The 20,867-nt window shown below is 42.2% G+C and overlaps 1 protein-coding gene across 5 annotated transcripts in view; it reads right to left on the bottom strand.

Moving 5' to 3' along the window:
* The window catches only part of Limch1 (LIM and calponin homology domains 1), a 308,334-nt gene that overhangs the window by 21,480 nt on the left and 265,987 nt on the right, over window positions 1–20,867 (bottom strand). For 2 of the 5 annotated variants that reach the window (XM_013009081.1, XM_013009083.1), the window contains 5 exons: window positions 13,972–14,062; window positions 12,226–12,392; window positions 7,531–7,636; window positions 3,839–3,879; window positions 2,825–2,908 (listed from right to left, as the gene is read on the bottom strand). In XM_013009081.1, coding sequence (XP_012864535.1) covers window positions 2,825–2,908; window positions 3,839–3,879; window positions 7,531–7,636; window positions 12,226–12,392; window positions 13,972–14,062 — 489 coding nt within the window. Of the gene's footprint in view, window positions 1–2,824; window positions 2,909–3,838; window positions 3,880–4,765; window positions 4,841–7,530; window positions 7,637–12,225; window positions 12,393–13,971; window positions 14,063–20,867 lie in introns of all 5 variants that reach the window. The other 3 variants (XM_013009082.1, XM_013009084.1, XM_013009085.1) reach the window with 2 other exon arrangements.

The following is a 20,867-nucleotide window of genomic DNA, read 5'->3' as shown; positions in this document are numbered from 1 at the left end:
GCATGTCATTAACAGGAAAGCATTGCTGTGCTGAGGATGTAGCTGAGAGGTAAAAAATTTCCTAGGCTCGAAGTTTGATCCTCAGCACTGGAAACGGCAACAACAAAAAACACTGGTGCTGGTAGAAGTCAATACACTGTATTATAGACACTAGGTTTACAAGATAGAGTAGAAAGGTGAACAGTGGACAAGAAGATAATCAGTTAATTGACTCCATTGATCACTAGCACAATGAGATCTACCTAGCTTTAGGTAACTTTGAATTAAGAGCAGCTTTTCAAAAGCCTCATGGAAATGCTTTCACACCACAGCTGTCATGCTTGTGTTTACAAATGGTGTAACACTTAGCCCTTCTGGGGGGATAAAAGAAAAATACTTCCAATAAGGCCATATAAGAAGTGTGACTGGAGCCCTGGAGAAGCTGACTGGAAGGAATGAATAAATAGAGATTAAAATCAAAGCTGAGCCTGGTGCCAGTGGCTCATGCCTGTAATCTCAGTTACTCAGGAAGCTGAGATCTGAGGATCATGGTTCGAAACCAGCTGGGGCAGGAAAGTCAGTGAGGCTCTAATCTCAAATTACTCACACACAAACAAATCAGAAGTAGAGCTGTAACTCAAGGTGATAGAATAGTAGCCTTGAGTACAAAAGCTAAGGGATGGTACGCAGGCTCTGGCCCAGAGTTTAAGCTCTAGGAATGATATGTGTGCACCATGTGTGCACATGTGTGTGCGTGCACACACACACACACACACACACACACACACAATCAAAGCTTGAGCTAAGGGCTCGCCATACATATAATCCTCGCTATTCAGGAGGTTCAGAACCAGCCCAGACAGACAAAAACCAAGGGACTCTTATCTCCAATAAACTGGCAAAGAGCAGGAAGTTGTAGAGCACCAGCAGTGAGCAGAAAGAGCTAAGTCAGAGTGTTATGGTCCTGAGTTAAAACTCTAGTACGAGTATAAGAAACAAAATAAATAAAAATACAGTAAAGCTTGAAAGGAGAACTGACATCCTAGAGGCCTTGGGAATGGCATCCTGAGAAAATGGAGATACAGAGTCAAGAGTATGTGCCACACACACTCCATCATCCATTGGCTATTGGCAATCCTCTCTGAGGCTGAGACCCACTTGCTTGTTTCTTTGCTTGGGGAAGGTAGGGAGATTCCTCCAGGAATGATATGTTATGCCACAATCTTAGAAACAAAAGGACTTCCTTCCGTGGGATGTCGGCAGGCTGGTGTTTTTCCAAACATTCTAGCAAAACCACAAATTGGTCAACCCATGTGAAAACTTATTACCCAAACTGAACGCTGGGAAGTTTTAGAGTAGACTTCAGGAGCTTTTCACAATAGGAAAACAGACTTAAAAATTACACCAAGGCTAATAAACAATTGAAACTGACAAGTTACACTTTTGGGTCCAATAGTTCTTGGCACCTCCATTAACTGAGATGTAGCTTCTCTCCGTCTCTGTGGCTCTCTGTCTCCGTTTCTGTCTCTCTCTGTCTGTCTGTCTCTCTCTCTCACACACACATACCTTCATTCCTTCTTTCTCTCACAAATACCAGAGCCTACAAAATCATAATGCCACCATGTAAGTAAGGGCAGGAGTGACAAGGGCCAGCTGTCCGTGACTACAAGCAAGCATGCCCACCTTTGGAAGATAGAACGTACACAGCATGCCCATCTTCTTTCCTCTGGAGCATGTGTGACTTCTGACTGTTCATCACTTAGCCCAGGGAGCAAGCACTTCATTTCCAAGACCACAGCAGAGGGCCAGGGTTCCCAACGAACCCCGAAGTCCCAACAGCTCTGGGAATTGGCTTCTTACGGAGTGTTTCAAAGGTGCCAGCCTTAACTTCAGAATAAATGCCACACTACAACTCTCTAAACTACTCCTCTACCCCTTGCATTCAAGCCAAAAGGATGAAACAATAAATTGAAGAAAAAGTAAGTAAAATAAAGTTGTATTAAGCATCACTTTTCACACAGTAGAAAGTCAGCAAAGCTAATGAAGTTTGAATTCTTCTCCTTTAGGATTTTTTTTTTTTTTTTGGCTGCTTCAATGCTTTGGGAGAATAGTGAGATGAGCGTGGGTTTTAGAGTTTTGTAGACTTGGATCTGAGTCTAGGCTCAATGTCTCTTTGCTGTGTGAGTTCGGAAGCATTAATGTAACTTTTATGAGTCTTGGTTTCTGTGTAATTGTAAATGAGGACCAATCAGACTACTTTGAAGGGTTGAATGAGGATTAAATTAGATGAATGATGTCTAGTGCCAAGTGCAGTTCCTGCCACATCTGGAGTACTCAACATAGATTAGGTTTTAATTTACTATGTTGCTTTGGGAAGCCCTGTTAATCCAGGAAACAGATGTGAATTAAGAGCAAGATAAATTTCCTCCCAGGAGTCCCAGAGAATTGATAATCCAGCTACTTTACTCAACGATGGAGCAGATTTCTACTTAAGGAACTAGACAAAGGCCAGATTTTAGTCTTCCTTTATGCCCTTAAATAGCTTTTGGGTAATTCCTTCTTGCAGTTAGTTTGTCACTGAAAATTAGTGACTAAGAAGGTAACAAAAGGGCAGACTGATCCTTAATCAATGCTTGGAGGTGTTCTGCATGTCAATGTAAAGACTTTTCCTTTCTCTTCACCAGAGAAGCTTTCGGCAGGAAGAGTTAGTTATGGGACACTGTTGAATCTACAGACTGATGCATCAGATTCCATCTGCTTCCTGTCCTAGAAAATCTATTCAATGCACCAGAAACGAAGAGAGAATTGTCAAGAGGAAAAGGTAATGAGGTACACCTAGTCCTACCTGGAGCAAACGTTCCTGTTCCTGTTGCCATTTTTCCTGTCGTCTGCGCTCTTCTTCCGGGTCCCATGCCCAGAACTTAAACTGCTCCAAACACAAACAAAACAAAACAGAAAACATTCAGGATCAGAAGGGAACACATCCTCACAGACCATCCAGAGGAAGAGAAGGCAAATAGTTTCCAGCCTGGTCCCGCGGGTCACGGGAACAGAAGGCTTTGCATAGCTAAATGTCTGCTTTGGTGGCACCAAAATGTTGGTGTGAATCTGTGACATGTTTTGGTGTCTCTATGCCAGTACTGAAGGCCTGAACTCAGGGCCTGGGTGCTAACCCTTAGCTTTTCCTCTCAAGGCTGGGGCTCTACCACTTAAGCCACAGCTTCATTTCCTGGTGTTTCCTGATGGTTAGTTGGGGGTAAGAGTCTCACAACTTCCCTGTCTGGGCTGACTTCTAACAATGATCCACAGATTTCACTTTTTGAATGTCTACAGAAATGTCTCTGAGTATTAACTTCTACCAGCGTATCCAGTTTAAATGCTTCTTTTAGAGTCTGCTTTTCTGACTTTCCATTTGGTTTGTAGGCTTGATGATAATCTTGTAGAATCATGGCCCCCATCTCCACAATGGCCTGGCAGCATGAAATTATTCTCTGAAGATCAATTGTCTTTTAAATCTCTTATTTGGTTGAATCTTCTTTAAGATAACCAACTATATTATAAATTAAAGTCACACAAAATGCACCGTCTTTCTTCTTAAAGTGAGATACTGCCGGGTGCTGGCCTGTCATCCTACCTACTTAAGAAGCTGAGATTTGAGGATCATGGTTCAAAGCCAGCTCAAGCAGGAAAGTTTGTGAGACACTTAGCTCCAATGAACCACCTGAAAACCAGAAGTGGAGCTGTGACTTGAAGTGGTAGAGCTCTAGCCTTGAACAAAAGAGCTCAGGGACAGTGCCCAGGTCCTGAGTTCAAGCCCCAATGACCAGAGAAAAAAACAAACCCAAAAGGAGATACTTACAGGTGTAGTAACAGGTGACTTTTCACTGCTTGGAGAATCCACTGTACAGAATAAAGGAAGGAAAAATAGATCAATATGAGTAGCTTCTAATTTCTCTTTTATTTGTATCCTCTTCACGGAGGTCTTATGTCAGTTTTAGACCTTTTGTTTTTATTTTTGGAAAATCCAGGGTATCAGGAAATCATAATAAAGCAGACCTTTGCAGCAGCTATACCATCACCCAAAGCCAGGAACAGTGTACCGCTGACCACATCAGCACCAGGCACTAGACTTACGAAGCAATTGCTATGGCTACTGTGCTGGCTCTTAATGCACCTTACTCCAGCATGACTGGGCAGTCCCCTCATGTCTGACCTGCAGGTGTAGCATAGAGAGGCCATGTGTCATCCAGGAAGGACAGAAAGTGACACAGTTAACAAGAGAGACAGAACCACTTTCTGCTAAGTGTTTCCAGTCTTTGTTTGAAAATGAAGGGGTTAGCTAGGCACCAGTAGCTCATGCCTGTAATGCTAGTTACACAGGGGGTTGAAATTGGAGGATCGTGGTTTGAAGCCAGCTCCTAGGCCTCTTATCTCCAATAAACCAGCCAAAAGACAGAAGTGGAGGTGAGGCTCAAGTAGTACAGTGCCAACCTTGTGTAAGAGAGAGTGCCTTGGTCCTGAGTTCAAGCGCCAGTACTCACAGACACACACACAAATGTTGTGTCTTTGCAATCTTAAAATTAACAGAGAATTCTATGGATCTTCTCCAAACTTGAGTGTAATTGGTGTTGATATTTTGCTATGTCAGAAATAAGCACTCTTATTTTTTTTGTCTCTCTCTCTCTCTCTCTCTCAAGTCAGAAATGAGGACAAATGCCGGAAATCATTGGTGGCCCAACAAGTATTTTCATACAAAAGAACCACAGCTACCTAGAATAGCGTTTACCTGACTGCGAGAAAAACTGGGACCGTCGCCAAGAGTTCTGAACTCTCAGCGGCATGCTGGCAGGGCCAGGCGGCTCTGGATCAGATGCAGAACAGAACAAACAGAAAACCATGAAACCAGGCAAGAACTGGACCAAACCACGTGACACCCAGGAATCAAGAGTCAGGGACCCTCACATACTCAAACACATGCAAGGCCTGAAACCCTGACAAGGGTCAATGAAAACCCCGACAGCTTGTGCACCTGCTCTCTGACTGGGTGCTTGGTGAATTTAATACTCAGATTTAATGGGGATTCTGTTTACTTGTGAAATCTGAACATACAGAGTTTGTGTGGGTATAGGGGATGTTGGAAAGGTCTAAGGGGTAGTAAAGTAGTAGTAGTAGTAGTAGCAGTAGTGTGTGTGTGTGTGTGTGTGTGTGTGTGTGTGTGTGTGTGTGTAGGGTGTTACTGGGGCTTGAACTCAGAGCCTGGCTGTTGTCCCTCTGCTTTTTTTCATTGAAGGCTAGCACTCTACCACTTTGGGCCACAGTTCCCCACTTTTGTTTTTGTGGTGGTTAATTGGAGATAAAGAGTCCCCATAGATTTTCCTATCATGATCCTCAGGTCTCAACCTCCTGAGTAGCTAAAATTCCAGGCATGAGCACTGGTGCCTGGACCCCATCTGATTTTTATGAAGATGATTGTGGAAGGTAACATCCATCTTCCTTTTATATGTAGAGAAGAAATGTGCCTATGTGTATATGTGGTGCATCTAACCTAAAGCGTTTGTGTCCTTTCAACTCCGGGTTAGCCTGGCTCTGACATAATATTATCAGTAATCTTTCTACTGCTTTGAGAGAGTTGAGAAGAGGAGATTTGTCAACTTTCACTGCATTTTATTAATGTATTCAGCGTATGTAAAACTATATTGATGTGTGTGTGTGTGTGTGTGTGTGTGTGTGTGTGTGTGTGTGTGTGTTCAAGGGAAAACCATGGAACATCATTAGAGTCAACAGTAGACTGTATACAATCAGTGGGATGAACAATCTATAGACAGGTGAATTTAAAGAAATAGGAGAGCTGCTAGGTGCAGTGGCTCACCTCTCTAATTCCAGCCACTGGAGAGGAAGAGGTCAGGAGAATCACAGTTCAAGGCCAGACCAAATAAAATCTTAGGAAGACCAGTCTTGAATAGTAAAGCATGTGCTGTGATTCACAGCTGTATCCCCAGCTATGCTGGAGGGCTAGGCAGCAGACGGAGTGCCTGAGGCTAGCCCCAGGCAAACATGCAATATTCTGTCTTAGAAAGGGCTAGAGGGGGAGCTCAGGTCATTCATTTAGTGCCTAGTTAGCAAGCGAAAGGTCCTGAGTTCAAACCCCATGTCCACCTTCACCCCAAATGGGGGAAATATAAATTTTTAGCTATGACTCCAGGATTCTTTCCTGACTGTATGGTTCCCTGAGATTTGCGGCTGGACTTTAGGGTCATTTAGATGTGTACTGGCTTATATATTTGGACAAAGACTCATTCATTACTTGCACTCATCCTTGCCCCAATGAAAGATAAATATGTCTTTTGTGTGTGTGTGCCAGTTCTAGGGTTTGAACTCAGGGCCTGGGTGCTGTCCCTGAGCTTTTTTTGCTCAGGCTAGCACTCTACCATTTGAGCCATAGCTCCACTTTCAGCTCTTTTTTGTTGTTGTTGTTGCTTAACTGGAGATAAGAGTCTCAATGGACTTTCTGGGATTGGCTTTGAACCAAGATCCGTAGATCTCAGCCTCCTGAGTAGCTAGGATTACAGGTGTGAGCCACCAGTACCCAGTCAAATCATGTCTTTTAAGGTAACTTCTTGCTTCTGGAAAGACTGGAGCTTTACAAACTCCAAACAAGTATAGCTGTTATTTTTAGAGCTATCAACCATGTCTTTGAGCCACCCTTTACATAAATCAATTTTTCAAGTCAGAGGTTTTCATGGTATGGTCCCTGAGTCTACCATACCAGCTTCCTCTTATTATAGCTTGTTAGAAGTGTCAACCCTGGCTCCTGTCCAGGCTCACAGAAGCAGACATGGTCTGGGTGGTCCCAAACCTAGAGCTTGGGCACATTCATGGTGTCTTGGAAATAATAAATATATGAACACTCTATGAAAACTCAAATTGACAATAGAAGTGGCGTACTATGGATCATAAACTTTAAGAAGTCTTACTGATTTCTTTTAGATTTTTAAATTTTTTTTATGTTTTGGAGTGAATACAAAAGCTTTTGTTTTTCTTTGTTGGTCGTGGGGCTTGAACTCTGGCCCTGGGTACTGTCCCTGTGCTCTTAAGCGCAAGGCAAGTGCTCTACAACTTGAGCCACAGCGCCACTTCCAGTTTTCTAGTGGTTACTTGGAGATAAGAGTCTCATGGACTTTCCTGCCTGGGCTGGCTTTGAACTGCGATCCTCAGATCGCAGCCTCCTGAGCAGCTAGGTTTACAGGCATGAGCCAGCGTGACCAGCTTACAAAAAGTTTATAAGGTCTCAAATCCTTATTCAGACCCTCTTTGTGTCCATAGTCTATGGCAGACTCAGAGGCCTTAGCAGTTGGAATTTGCTTGGCCACATAGAGAATTCACCCTTAGCTGTCCATTCTGAAATTCTTAATTCAACCATCACAGACTCTGCAAATACCATGTCGAAAGGAGCATCAGTTTAAGGGGAATAACCATCATTTAAAATAAAGAATATTTTACACAGAGGGGCCCAGACAAATGTGAAGAGCTAAAGCATTTCCTTCTCCTTACCTTGTGAATTCAGATTTGGCAAGTGTAGTTGGTTGGATTCGGGCATTTTATCCAGATATGGAAAGGTCAAGGTTGCTTCTGGCTCTGGAGATTTTGGCTTTACCACCTGGATCATGGACACCAGACATAAACATTATTATGTATTGATCATTAACAAATGCAACCTAAGGTAGACTTTAAGAAGTCAATTAAATGTAAACATTTAACTTTTCCATGGACTTTTGTTGTTGTTCTTTCCCTAAAACTCTTTGGCTTGACTATGTTCACAGAGGTCAGTTTTTCAGAGAAATAAAACAAGGGCATAAAAACAAGTGATCCCTTTCTTCAAATCGAGAAGACAGGAGCTTCATCTTTACAACTATATGTTACTCTCTCCTCTGTTTATTGGCCAATCACATATTTTATTTCTAACACCACACAATACTAACATATCATGTCAGGAAATGAGATGTTCCAGATTGAAAGGATCTGTAAACATAATTTTTGAAAACCTTACTCTACAAGTACTAAACATTACAGTAATATCATCATTTTAATGCTCAAGATACTACTCCACCCCTCATAAACGTCCGTAAAGCACATTGTTTTACAAAGGAATAGTTTCAATGAAATAAGAAAACAAAAGCTGTTGTATCTACCATGGGTGAGTCTTATATAAGAACTAACAGTGACTCTGCTTGTTGTCAAAGCAGCAGTAAGCACAAATAAGCATCAAACAGTGCTGAGCAAGGCTGGCCTGAGGAAAGTATGTTAGACTATGTGTCCTTGTGGCAAATCATTCCCTAATTTCTAGCTTAAAAATTCCTTGCTTGCTTAATTAAAAAAATCAAATCAAAAAAAAATCAAATCGTTTCAATAGGGATACAGGTGGACCCATTGCAACAATGAGATGTACAAATCGTTATATCGAAAAACAAACTTTACAACTTTGGCCGTGGGGTGGGGGGGAGGTGTAGGGGAGGTGGGCGGGGGAAGATGGGAAGGGATGGGAAGGGGAAATAAAGGAGGTTTTTAATAAAGAAAGAAAAAAATTTAAAAATAAAAAAAATGCATGTGCCGGGTGCTGGTGGCTCATGCTTGTAACCCTAGCTATTCAGGGGGCTAATATCTGAGGATGGCGGTTCAAAGCAAGCCTGGGCAGGAAAAGTCTATGAGACTCTTATTTCCAATTAACCACCAGAAAACTGGAAGTGGTACTCAGCTGGTAGAGCACTCACCTTGAGCTGAAGAGACAGTGCCCAGGCCCAGAGTTCAAGACCCACAAGGAATTTTCATATTATATAAATATATATAAACACATATGTATACATATATGTTGTATATATTATATATATGCATATACATACATATATATTTATATATATGAGGACAGTAGAGCATTTATTTCATCAGAATATGAATTATCCTTTGGTTCTGAGGATAAATAAATGAGTTTTTTTTCTCGGTAGGATTTTATTTTTCTTTATTAATAATATATCCAATCCTAAGAGAATCCTGAAGAAAAATAGTCAACCACCTCATTCTGCATTGCTGAGGTCAACCAGATGTCTGAATGAACTTCAATTATGAGATATCTAGGAAAGCTAAGGCCTGGTCTTTTCTAAGATGACAACTCTCAGATCTTCATCTAATGCATATTATTTCTTCTGTGGTAAAGGCAGACAAAAATACATTTCAGGGGGCTGGGAAGGTGGCTCAGTGGTAGAGTGCTTGCCTTGCATGCATGAGGCCCTGGGTTTGATTCCTCAGCACCACATAAGCAGAAAAAGCTGGAAGTGGCGCTGTGGCTCAAGTGGTAGAGTGCTAGCCTTGAGCTGAAGAGCTGAGGGACAGTGCCCAGGCCCAGAGTTTAGGCCCCATGATGGGCAAAAAAAAAAAATTCAGATAAATGAAACAACGAATGGTCAGCAGAAATGCTCAGAATGATGCTAGAAAGAAAAGTCAGCATGCCTGCAATCCTAGATACTCAAGGAAGCTGAAATCTGAGGGTCACAGTTCAAAGCCAGCCTGGGCAGGAAATTTTGTTAGACTCTTATCCCCAATTAACCACCAGAAAACTGGACGTGGCTCTGTGGCTCAAGTGGTGGAGTGCTCGACTCAAGCTGAAGAGCTCAGGGATAGTGCTCAGGCCTAGAGTCAAGCCCCATAACTGACCAAAAAAGAAAAAAGAAAAAGAAAGAAAAGTCAGCTTGCTGGACTGGGAAGATTGTTTTACAAGGGTATAGCTTCAAGTGAAATCAGAAAATAAAAGTTATTATATCCACTGTGAGCACTGTGATGTAAAAACTACAGGAGGGCTGGGTGGAAGGGGAGAAAGTCATATGGTGTGGGTGGAGATGCTGGGCTCCATCTGTTAATTAACTAGCAGGAGTTTTCACCCTGGAGTCCAAGAATGGAATTTGGGGCGCTGCATAGCTTGACAGCAAGGACAACTCAGCAATTCTTGTGTATCTCATTTTATGCTTTAAATATATTAATCTGTGGATAATGTTTGCTAGATAGCCAAAGGCTTCAGAGCAAAAAAAAAAAAAGAAAACAAAAACCCACCCACCCACACACTCAACCAATCAGCAACCAACCAATCAAGCAAGCAATAAACAAAACAAAACAATCTAAACTTGAGTGCTTCTGAAGCTAAAATTTCCCATAGTGGTATAGATGGGGCATAGCTAAAGGTGGCTGTAACACAGTTAAGGGCAGATGACGAGAAATGCCAATTCTATGGTGGCTGCCAACCTGTTTGATAAAAGTATTCTGCCTATAAAATAGGAATGCGAAGGTGTTTTCCTTTCATTTTGGATTTAAGTGGAAAAAATTAGTTTTCAAACATAATAAAGGGAGCAAATATATTTTGGATAAGGCGTTCCTGAAGAAGATGGGAAACTGCCCCTGAGCGACTGTTTGGCCTACAGTTTAATTTGTCTTTACAGACCTCCAGACCATTCTCCAATTCTACACAGAAAATAGCAAGAGTCTGAAACACCCACCACACATCAAGGCACCAGGCATTTTAGAGGCTCTGCCAGTGGCCCATCATTCTTAGCTCTGTAGGGCTTTGGGGCTGTGTGGTATTCACTGGTGAAGGTCTCAGGTACCTGACACAGCAAAATGGCTCAGTAACTTACATATGAATTTTAACCCCCTTGGTAAAATTTTCACTTCAAAGTCAAGTCCAAATGTAGGACTGATTTTTTTAAAATTTTGTTTGTCCATCTTTTGGCTTGAACTCAAGGATCTAGGGGCTAGCTATTCCTGAGTAATTTTGCTGCAGGACCTGCAGGACTGATTTTCAAGGTGGAATCTTACTACATATCATTGGCCACAGTTTTGCCAGACAGTGTCTCTCCATCTTGGTGGTCTGTTTATCTGGGAGCTTTAAAAAATTACAGATACCAGCCAGGTGGCAGTGACTTATGCCTGTAATCCTAGCTACTCAGGAGGCTGAGATCTGAGGATTGCAGTTCAAAGCCAGCCTGGGCTAAAAAAGCTGTGAAACTCTTATCTCCAATAAACCACCAGAAAACTGGAAGTGGTGCTGTGGCTCAAGTGGTAAAGTGCTAGCCTTGAGCTGAAGAGCTAAGGGACAGCACCCAGGCCCAGAGTTCAAGCCCCATGACCTACAGAAAAAAAATACAGATACCTGGGGCCTGCCTCCAGGGATTCAAATCTATTGGTCTGAAAGGGTCTTGGTATAATTTTTTTCCAGTTCTTTTCTCTTGTATTTGTTTATTTAATCCTTAAGTAGTTATACAAAGAGGTTTCAATTCAACATGTCAGTTTGTGATTACAATCCATGTTTATCCATGTTTTACCAGTCTCTCTCCTCTCTCATTATTTCACTCATCCCCTCAATTTACCAAGTTGCATTTTTACACACACACACACACACACACACACACACACACACACAACACACACAACCCCTCCCCCCACAATACACTGAATGTTATGGATACAGTCATAATTTTTTTAAATTCTAGGGGGAAGCCAAATTTGAGAACACCTGGAGTAAATTTTAAAGCACACCTAACCAATGTGAGTGGTCTGATTCCAAACATGGAAGAATAAAAATTAAAAAGACTTTTAAACCCATTATATCAGAAGAACAACTTCTTATGTATTCTATTATTCAAATCCTGTGACATCAGAAGTACCATTGCTAAAAGCTGGTTAACACTGAAAAGAGAATATTAGTAACCTGATGAGTTAAAAGTAAAAAAGACAAGCTAACACACAGCAAAATGAAGCCTGTGAGGCTTTTAAACTTATATTTAAATTACATTTTAATTTTAACTGCATTAACTTCTTAAAAATTGATACATTAGAATATACTTGAGATGTTTAGCACATGTTTTAATGTATACCTTCCCTTTCTACATTTACTTTGCGTGTGCATGTACCAGTCCTGGGGCCTGAACTCATGCACTGGGCATCCTTTCTGAGCTCCTTTTGCTCAAGGCTAGCTATCACTTGACTCATTTTTGGGGGGGATTAGCTTAGTGGATTTAAGAATCGCATAGACTTTGGTCTCGGTTTGGCTTCAAAATGTGATCCTCAGATTTCAGCCTCCATATTTGTCTCATAGAAAGAACATAGACTAGAGAGGAGGAAGATGAGGGGAAAAGAAACTTTAATCATCCATCAGAGCCATAGCAGCTGCAGGATGAGACATAATAACACCTGCATTTACTTTACCTTTTGTGACAGCACCAGCTCTACTTTTCCACCCATTTCACTTTCTGGCTTTCTCTGGTCTTTTTCTTCTTCTGGCACATCATTTTTCAGCTGGGGACTGGAGGAAAACTCCACAAAGGCCACTGTTGGGCTGCATCGAGTCACAGTTGTCGTAAAGTGCTGTGGCTCTGAAAGGGAATTGAATGCAGAGACGGAACATTGGAAAGCAAATCATAGAAAGAACCATTTTTTGTATGGTCAAGGAAACGTTTAGCCCATATTCCCTCCCCCTCCACTGCCTCCTTCCCCAATCAGAAGCTGGATTGCAGTGTGGGCTGCGTAGCAATGAGGCTGAGGTGCCAGAATCCTCCAAACTCTTTCTGGATATTACAAGAAAAGGTGATTAAAAAAAAACTCCCACCAAAGAACCTCCCTTAGTGGGGCTAGGTCTTCTGCAGAATCACCTGAATCGAAGAACACAGCACACACTTAATGACAGTTGGGGTGGGTAAGAGATCATTTCTGCCACCAGGACGGAGTGGCAGCCTAGCCTTTCCTTTTAACATCACATTTTCTTCACTGGAATGTGCCAAGGATTGTGGGACTGGGGTGTTGAGCCCACTGAAAGCCAGCTATTCGCTGACATATAAAGAACTGGGTGTCACCAGGAATGTCACCAAAATGTTGGAGGCTAGCTTAGGAACACACATGCTATTATTTGTACTAATGACATAATTGATCTATTTTAAAATGCCATTTAAGAATGATTTGGTTCTGGGAGGGGGGAATGTTTTCACACTTATCAAAAGAAAAAATTATAAAATAGTGATAAAATTACACACACACAAAATTGAGGAACAATACTTTAGGAAACAGATTGTGCCCTTTTCAAAACAGGGATAGAATATATTATTACTCACTAACCAGATTCATAACATTACTTTTACACAACACACATAGACACACACACATATGTATGTGGTGATGGGGACCAAAACTTCACACACACACTAGACAAGCACTCTACCACTGAGTTACAACCTCTGCCAAAGCTTTTCCTGGGGCCATGCAGGGGTTTTAACTCAAGCCCTTTCCTTGCTAGGCAAGTGCTCTATTACTTCAGCCATGCCCCCAGCTCTCCTCAGACTTTTTATTAAATATATTTGATGTATGTCTTATCTATTACTGTTACAGTATGTCAAAACCTTTTTAGAACTGTTTATGGAAGAAAATACCTGTTTATTATTAGGATGAAGATACATTTTCTAGAGATAACACATTTTAGAATTGTTTATGGAAGAAAATACCTTTTATATGGATGAAGACACATTTTCAAAAGATAACTCATAGAACAGCAAAAACAACAACAACAACAAGCCTTGGGCTCCTAATAGTACAGCATGAATACTTTGGTGGCAATTTCATCAGGGAGCCTCTAGGTGGCAGCACTCCCCCACCACTTGCAGAGACTTACTTCTACCTTCTGGTTGGTTAAATAGGAAAAATGGCGCTTTGCTTTAAAACAAGTGGGCATGGCAACAATGAGATGTACAAGACACTACGATGAAAACGAGCTTTACAACTTGGGTGGGGGGTAGTTGTGGAGGTGGGAGGGAAGGGATGGTATGGGAAAAACAACGGAGGAGGCAACAATGCTTGATAGGAAATGCACTCATTACCTTGCGCATGTAACTGTAACCCCTCTGTTCAGGATTTTCACAATTAAAAAAAATGCACACAAAAAAACAAGTGTGCAATGAGACAAACCTGCTGTGTCCAGCCCTGTGTTCTCTTTTCCTGGGTTTCCTCCATCATTCTTATCCTCTTGGCTGTTCAGTTTGGTTTCCTCCGCCATCTCCTGAAAAAAAAGATTATTTTCACACTCTGAATTAAGTATTCCTTCGAAGGCTCTAAAAAGGAAAAGTTTTTGTTCTTCCTTAATACTAATTTTTCAGGGCAACATGGTATTGTATTTTCAGGGAGCCTGTAGAGGGAGCCTGTGTGTGCTGGCATCCCCACTCCTCCTTTGCCCACCAAAGATTCTAAACCAATTGCCATCCACTTGCTCCTCAGTGCCTTTCATGGTGATGTAGAGACACACCACTAGTGAAGTGATCTTCTTCCTCCTCCTCCTCCTCCTCCTCCTCGTCCTCCTCCTCTTCTTCCTCCTCCTCCTCCTTCTTCTTCTTCCACTGGATTTAGGGCCTCTGCTCATTAGGCAGGTGCCCCACTGCTCAGCTACATCTCTAGAATTTTATTTTACACTGGTTATTTTTGAGGTAAGGTCGTGGTTCTTGCCTGGACACCCACCTAGGCCAGGATCACCCATTTTAAAGTTCCTAGTGGCTGGATAATAAGCATATACCACCACCACACCCAGTTTCCTTCTTTTCAGCTGCTTTTCTACCTGGAATTGCAATCCTCCTAATCTCAGCCTTCCAAGTAGCTAGGATTACAGGCATGATGGCGTTGCCTTTTTTTTTTTTTTAAGGCTACAATTCACCTCTCAGTGGCCTGTCCTGGACATAGCCGCCTGTTGTGCTTAACGGTATGGATTTTATTCTTGAAGCATTCTTCCTTCCTGGGCTCCCAATAATCTCTGTGTTTCTGCTCTCATTGATTCTCATTAATTTTCTTTTCTTATTCCCTTTGTTTTCTACCACGTGAGCCATGTCACCAGTCCTGCTTTTTGCTGGTTAATTGGAGATGGATTTTCAAGGACTACTTTGCCTGGGCTGGCTTCCAACCGTGATCCTTCAGGTGTCTGTCTTCTAGTAGCTGGTAGGCTGGAGCCACCAGTAACCAGCTTCTGGTAAGTTGTCTTTTTAACACAATAATTTTTGGTCATGGCTTCCTTTCTGTACTGACAACTGGACTGGAGTTTAGCCTTTCTCCTTGTTCTCCTACTCAGGAGAGTTTCTGACTTCAATCTCATTGTCTAATCTATTGGACACATCATGCTCTTGTTCTTCTCCAAAGTATCTTAACTGTGTTAGTTCTATGCTTTTGGTGTTTAGAGCTACCTAAATATCCAACCCCTGGGGAACAATTGAATGAATAACTTAGGTCCCCAAAGGAAACATCACACAATCACTGAAAACTAAGATATTGAACATGCTGAAATAGAGCGGTACAGGGCTGGTCTAGCATGCGTGACCCTGGGTTCGATTATGAATACACAAACACTTAAGCTATCTGTTATATAAGGTCTACATATGTAAGATTGCATATGTGCATAAGCTTATATAAATGTAGCTGCTAATATAGACATTGAAAGTATATAAAAAGACAGTGTGTAAAATGTAAACAGGGATTTCTCATTTTTTGTTAAGACAGAGTGTCCCTATGCAGCTCAGGCTAGGGTTGAACTTACTGTGCATCTCAAGCATGCCTGAAATTAGTTTTCCTCCTATCTCAGATTCCCAAGTGCTGGGATTACAGAAGTGTGCCATCATAGTTGGTAATAATAATAATCACTGTGTGTATGTGTGCTTGCATAAATGTATGTACTCACCAGTACTGAGGCTTGAAATTAGGCCTGGGTGCTGCCCCTTCATTTTTTTCCACTCAAGGCTGGTGACTTACCACTTGAGCCACAGCTCTGGTTTTGGCTTTTTAGTGGTTAATTGGAGACAAAGAGTCTCGTGGACTTTCCTGTTTGGGCTGGGTTCAAACTGTAATCCTCAGGTCTCAGCCCACTGAGTAGCTGGGGTTATAGGTATGACCCACTGGCATCTGGCTCAATAGGGCTTCGTTTTAATATGCGTAACTGTTAGATGCTATTGCTTTCTCATAGGCCCTCTGCATGCTCTGTCATTTGGATGTGGTGACACATGCCCACCTCCAGGACTCCTCCACTACTTAGAGCTTTTGATCCATACAAACAATCAAGCACTTGAGAGTCTCAAGATCATTGCTGAAATGAAGCAAACTACCTTTTTCTATTCCCTACCTTCTTCATCTTCCCCTTCATTTATTCTGCAAAAAAACCAACAACCCCAAGGACTTCTGAGAGTCCTTTAGGACAGAGGCAAGCTTAATGGGACACTCATGATTCCAGCTACCAACCCATCCCAGGTTCTGAGGGGGTAAGGGCCAGGTATATCATCTTTGGTGGGAAAAACAAATCTTTCCCTCATAGGAAAGTCATTCTCTCAAACTCAGGTTAAGTGCACCTTGGCTACCCAAATCCAGCCCTTGTTAGCAAAACAGCCAGGCCAAATAAGAGAAAAGGCAAGCTGCAACCTCATTTCAGAAAGATGAGCCCACTTTAAACAATTTTTTATATGCACTGGGGGAAAAAAGAGGAAAAGGATATGTATCTAAAAAAAACAACTTTAACAATATGAATTTCCTTGTGGCTGGAATTCTAGCATTTCTATTTTCTCTACTGTTTCCTGTATTCTGTGATGGACATAAAATATCTGGAATCAAGGGAAACCTCAAAGCTGTCTTAATTAACCTCTGTCTGGCTTTCTCCCTCCTGAAGGCTTGCTGTTTTTGTGCTCCAATCATTACTTCCAAGGAAATGAATTTAAAGTTGGCAGTGTTAACCAGAACTGATAGAATCAAAGGTTTCTTTCCAAAAAAAGAAGAAGAAGAAAAAAAGACCTGCCTTGTTGGGCTGACCCAAACTTTCCTTTAGTTTCAGCTCAAATTTTAGAGAGGCTCCCTTCTCCACTTCCTCAAGAATACAAACAAGTAAATAAAAACAAATCCCTGGATGCACATGAATGGGAGCACAGAAAGGCTAACGTGACGTGACTCCAAGCCAGGAGTTGGCTTCTGCTTGACGGAGAACGCCCCGAGGGTGGTGGCAGCTTCTTGGCTTCAGACGGATGTGATCCAGCCACAAAATCTACCTGGCTACTGGCTGCACCTTCTGACCAGAGCCTTCCTGGTGGGCTAGCCTGACTGTAAGCAGCGTGCAAGGTGGACTGGGGCTTGGAGGGAGGAAGGTGAGAAGTATGGGGGATGGAGGGCTTGGATGCTAGCCGTGTTCTAGGCATAGGCGCTGAGGATCATGGACCAATCATTTCACCTCTAATGAGCTGAGGCAGCCATGGCCAAGGTCCTTCCTGAGTGGCTATTCTGGGATTCTGAGCAATTTCCTGGCTCCAATCCTGTACAACTTAGCTGGATATGAGCCTAGGAAAGCAATCTGTTTATGCCCTGGCACCACGATCCAGGTGCCCAACACACTTGCCTGTGTATCTCCCTCCTCTTTCAGACCTCTGAATACTGGAAGGAAGAGAAGCTACATGGAGGACCAGGTCTCCAGGCTTGTAAATTAAAAAAAGTGAAGTTTCACAGGATACTTTCAAACTCACTGCGTGAGGCTCTGATCCAAGGGAAACAGACAGGCCAAGATGTCGTTTTTAAGTTGCCCGGAATACTTTCTTGAAATCTGTAAATGCTTCTGTATCTAAATCTCTTTAACTACTTTTATAGAGTCTTATCAAACAATCCTATGACTACTTCTAGTTGGAGAGAAGTCGTTTTTGAAGACATTTGACATCTAGGAGGAATTTGCAGTTGGTTTCAGCTTGGGAGAAAAACAGCGCCTACTCAGACGCCTTTAGCCTGCTCTCCCTACAAGCAAGAAAGGTCTGATTGTCAGTTTTCCTGGATCAGAACACAGAAGGAAAGTGCTGAGTTTTCAAAAGGAAGGCCAGGAGCTTTTCATTTTATTTTATTTATTTTTGTGCTGGTAGTGGAGTTCAAACTCAGGGACGTAGGCTCTCATTTGGCTTTTTCACTCAAGGCTGGCACTCTATTACTTGAACCATATCTCCTTTTCAGCATTTTGCTCGTTACTTGGAGACAAGAGCCGCACAGACTTTATTCCCTCAAAGGACGAGCCTCAGATCTCTTCTTGAGCAGTTAGGATTATTTACAGGTGTGAGCCACTGGTGCCTGGCCAGAACTTTTTCAAGATGGGGAATTCAGCTTCTCCGCATCCCTCCCCCCATCCACCCCCATCTCCCTTTCAGTTTGAAAACAGGAGATACTGCTGAGTGGAGTTTGGCTAATTAGTGAGAATTGCCACTAGGCTGGAAGGAAGGTATCGGCTAGCAGGTGAGCAAGGGCATTGCCATTTGGGATGAGTGGGTAAGAGGGAGCATGGAATGGAGTACTGGAGTAACAGAGGGGTCAATGTAGGGGTGAGGGGTGAAGAGAGGAGTCTTAGGAGCCCAGGTGGCAGGAAGAAGGCAGAATTGAAGACTGGACAGAAGAAGCAAAAAGAGTGGGAAGAAGAATTATGAGGATGTCTCCAAGGATGATTGTGTCTTCTGGAAAAAGCTGTTCTCGTGTGTATATTTTGAATAAGGACAACTGAAGTAATTGACACACAAAACTGGAAAACATAAAGGAATTCAGCTCATGCGTATAAAATTCACATCTGTTCAAGAGGGTAATTTGATGATCTTATGTTAATCCAGAAGAGCATTATATCTATTCCCATTTGAGGCTTCTAAAAAAATGTATTCTAACTTTCTTTTGTTCATTTGTTGTATGACAATACTAAAAATGGCTGGGTGCCGGTGACTTACACCTGTAATCCTAGCTTCTCAGACGGCTGAGATCTGAGGATAATAGTTTGAAGGCAGCTTATGAAAGTGTATGAAACTCTCACCTCCAATGAATCACCAAAAAGCCTGAAGTGGAGCTATGGCTCAAGTGGTAGAACAGTAGCCTTGAGAAAAACAGCTCAGGAACAGCTTCCATGCCCTGAGTTCAAGCCCTAGAACCAGCACCAAAATCAAACTAAACCAAACCCTAAGGGTATCTGTAGTCTATGAATCACCTAAAAGACAAGACAAAAATTCATCTTCAGACACAAACTCTCACAGTGACTACCTGACTTGGTTATTATGGGAGAGGGTTCTTTTGGTACCACTGAGGAAAAAAAAGAGATTTTTAATACGAATATAATGATAACAGACCAAGAAAATATCTATTGCGTTGAGAGGCATAATAAATCTTACAGTAAGCTATGAAACATGGGATAAGTAAGTTTTTGGAGAGAAGATCTCTCAGGTTCTTTTCCAGTTTTGTATTTGTGCCTTAGCCTGATTTTTCTAAGAGGCCAATATTTTAAACTGCAAAGAGTATTCGATTGCCAATGGGATTTTAACATAAATGTGGTAATGCACACAATTTGAAACAGCTCATGGATAATTGGGAGGGAGAAGAATCTGTCATTCTGTCTGGAGCATAAAATACCTACTCATGTTAATCACCTCTCATCTCTTTTCTGGTGGGTTCATATGACCCGCACCACTGCCCAGGCCTTTGAACCTGCCATTCTCAACATGTGGAGCAGCAGTATCTCTTCTGCGTTCCGATGCAAATCCACACTTAGGGTCAACTGTGAAAAATCTGCACTTTACACAAACCCTTCCCAGATTTCATAGCAATCTGCAATATTGTTTTCTGCAATATCACATCCTGCTGGTCTCCTTACTATAGTCTATTTAATGAGATGTTGTTTTACACACTTTTCTAGTTGCTTTATGAAAACATTTTTCCCTCAGCAAGTTTCTTTTCTTTGTCCCTCCCTTCCTCTCTCCCTCCCTCCACCCTTTCTTTTTTGCTAGTCCTGGCTTGAACTCAGGGCCTGGAAGCTATTCCTGAACTTTTTCAGCTCAAGGCTAGTGCTCTACCACTAAGAGCAACTGCTCTGCTTCCAGCTTTTTATTCTTTTTTTCATCTTCTTTTTTTGTGTGTGTGATTAATTGGAGATAAGAGTTTCATGGGCTTTGCTGCCCAGGCTGGCTTTGAACTGTGATCCTCAGATCTCAGCCTCCTGAGTAGTTAGAATTATAGGTGTGAGTCACAGGCAGCTGGCCACAAGTTTCTTTTTCTAGTTAAAAAACTGGGCCTCATCCTTATCAGTGGACGGATGCTTGTCCACTAGGTGGTGGCCATCCCAACCTCATAGAGATGAGGCAAAGAGGAAGAACTAGAAAGTACAGATCTAGGTGGGCACAGAGGCCTAACTTCATTCAATCTATTTCTAAAGGAAGAAAGCAGCATCCAAGGAGAAAACCAAAGAGGTGACATCACATTATATGACAGCTTCTGTGTCAGAAGCTAAGGCCGATGCTCCAACCCAGCCCCCTCAGGAGTGGCCCTGCCTTCCTGCTCCATCCCTCTGAATACTTTCTGCCTACTGCTGCTGCTGCTGTGCCCTTTGACCAGCTCCAGCTTGCCCTAAGGAATTGTGACATTTTAGTGGTGGGTGAGGCCACTCCTCTGTAGAGTGTCTCGGTTGGGAATGCAGTTTTTGGAAGAAAGACACTATTTAACAAGAACACTATTCCTTTGATGGCCTCGTGGAATTGAGTGAAAGAGTTAAACAAAAACAAAATCATCAAGTCTGAGCTGGTACCAGTTTTGAAGTATAGCCTCTCATTTCAAGCTGGCCACCACATTGCTCTAGGCCGAGTCATTCTACTTTCCAATGGGAAGACATTGGTGATATACATCACGAGATACTTTTCTTGACATAATGAAGAAGGAATTAAAATGAGGAGTCCGTTTTATTCAAAGAAAAAAGGGGAAGAAGGGAGTGGCACTGTGGCTCAAAGGGGTAGAGTACTAGCCTCGAGCCAAAAACCCCAGGGACAGCACCTAGACCCTAAGTTCAAGCCCCACTA

Source organism: Dipodomys ordii, unplaced genomic scaffold (genome assembly GCF_000151885.1).
Source record: "Dipodomys ordii isolate 6190 unplaced genomic scaffold, Dord_2.0 Scaffold8, whole genome shotgun sequence".
NCBI classification, from domain to species: Eukaryota; Metazoa; Chordata; class Mammalia; order Rodentia; family Heteromyidae; genus Dipodomys; species Dipodomys ordii.
The sequence above is the reverse complement of the archived record's forward strand: the minus strand, read 5'-3'. Positions and strand labels throughout refer to the sequence as shown.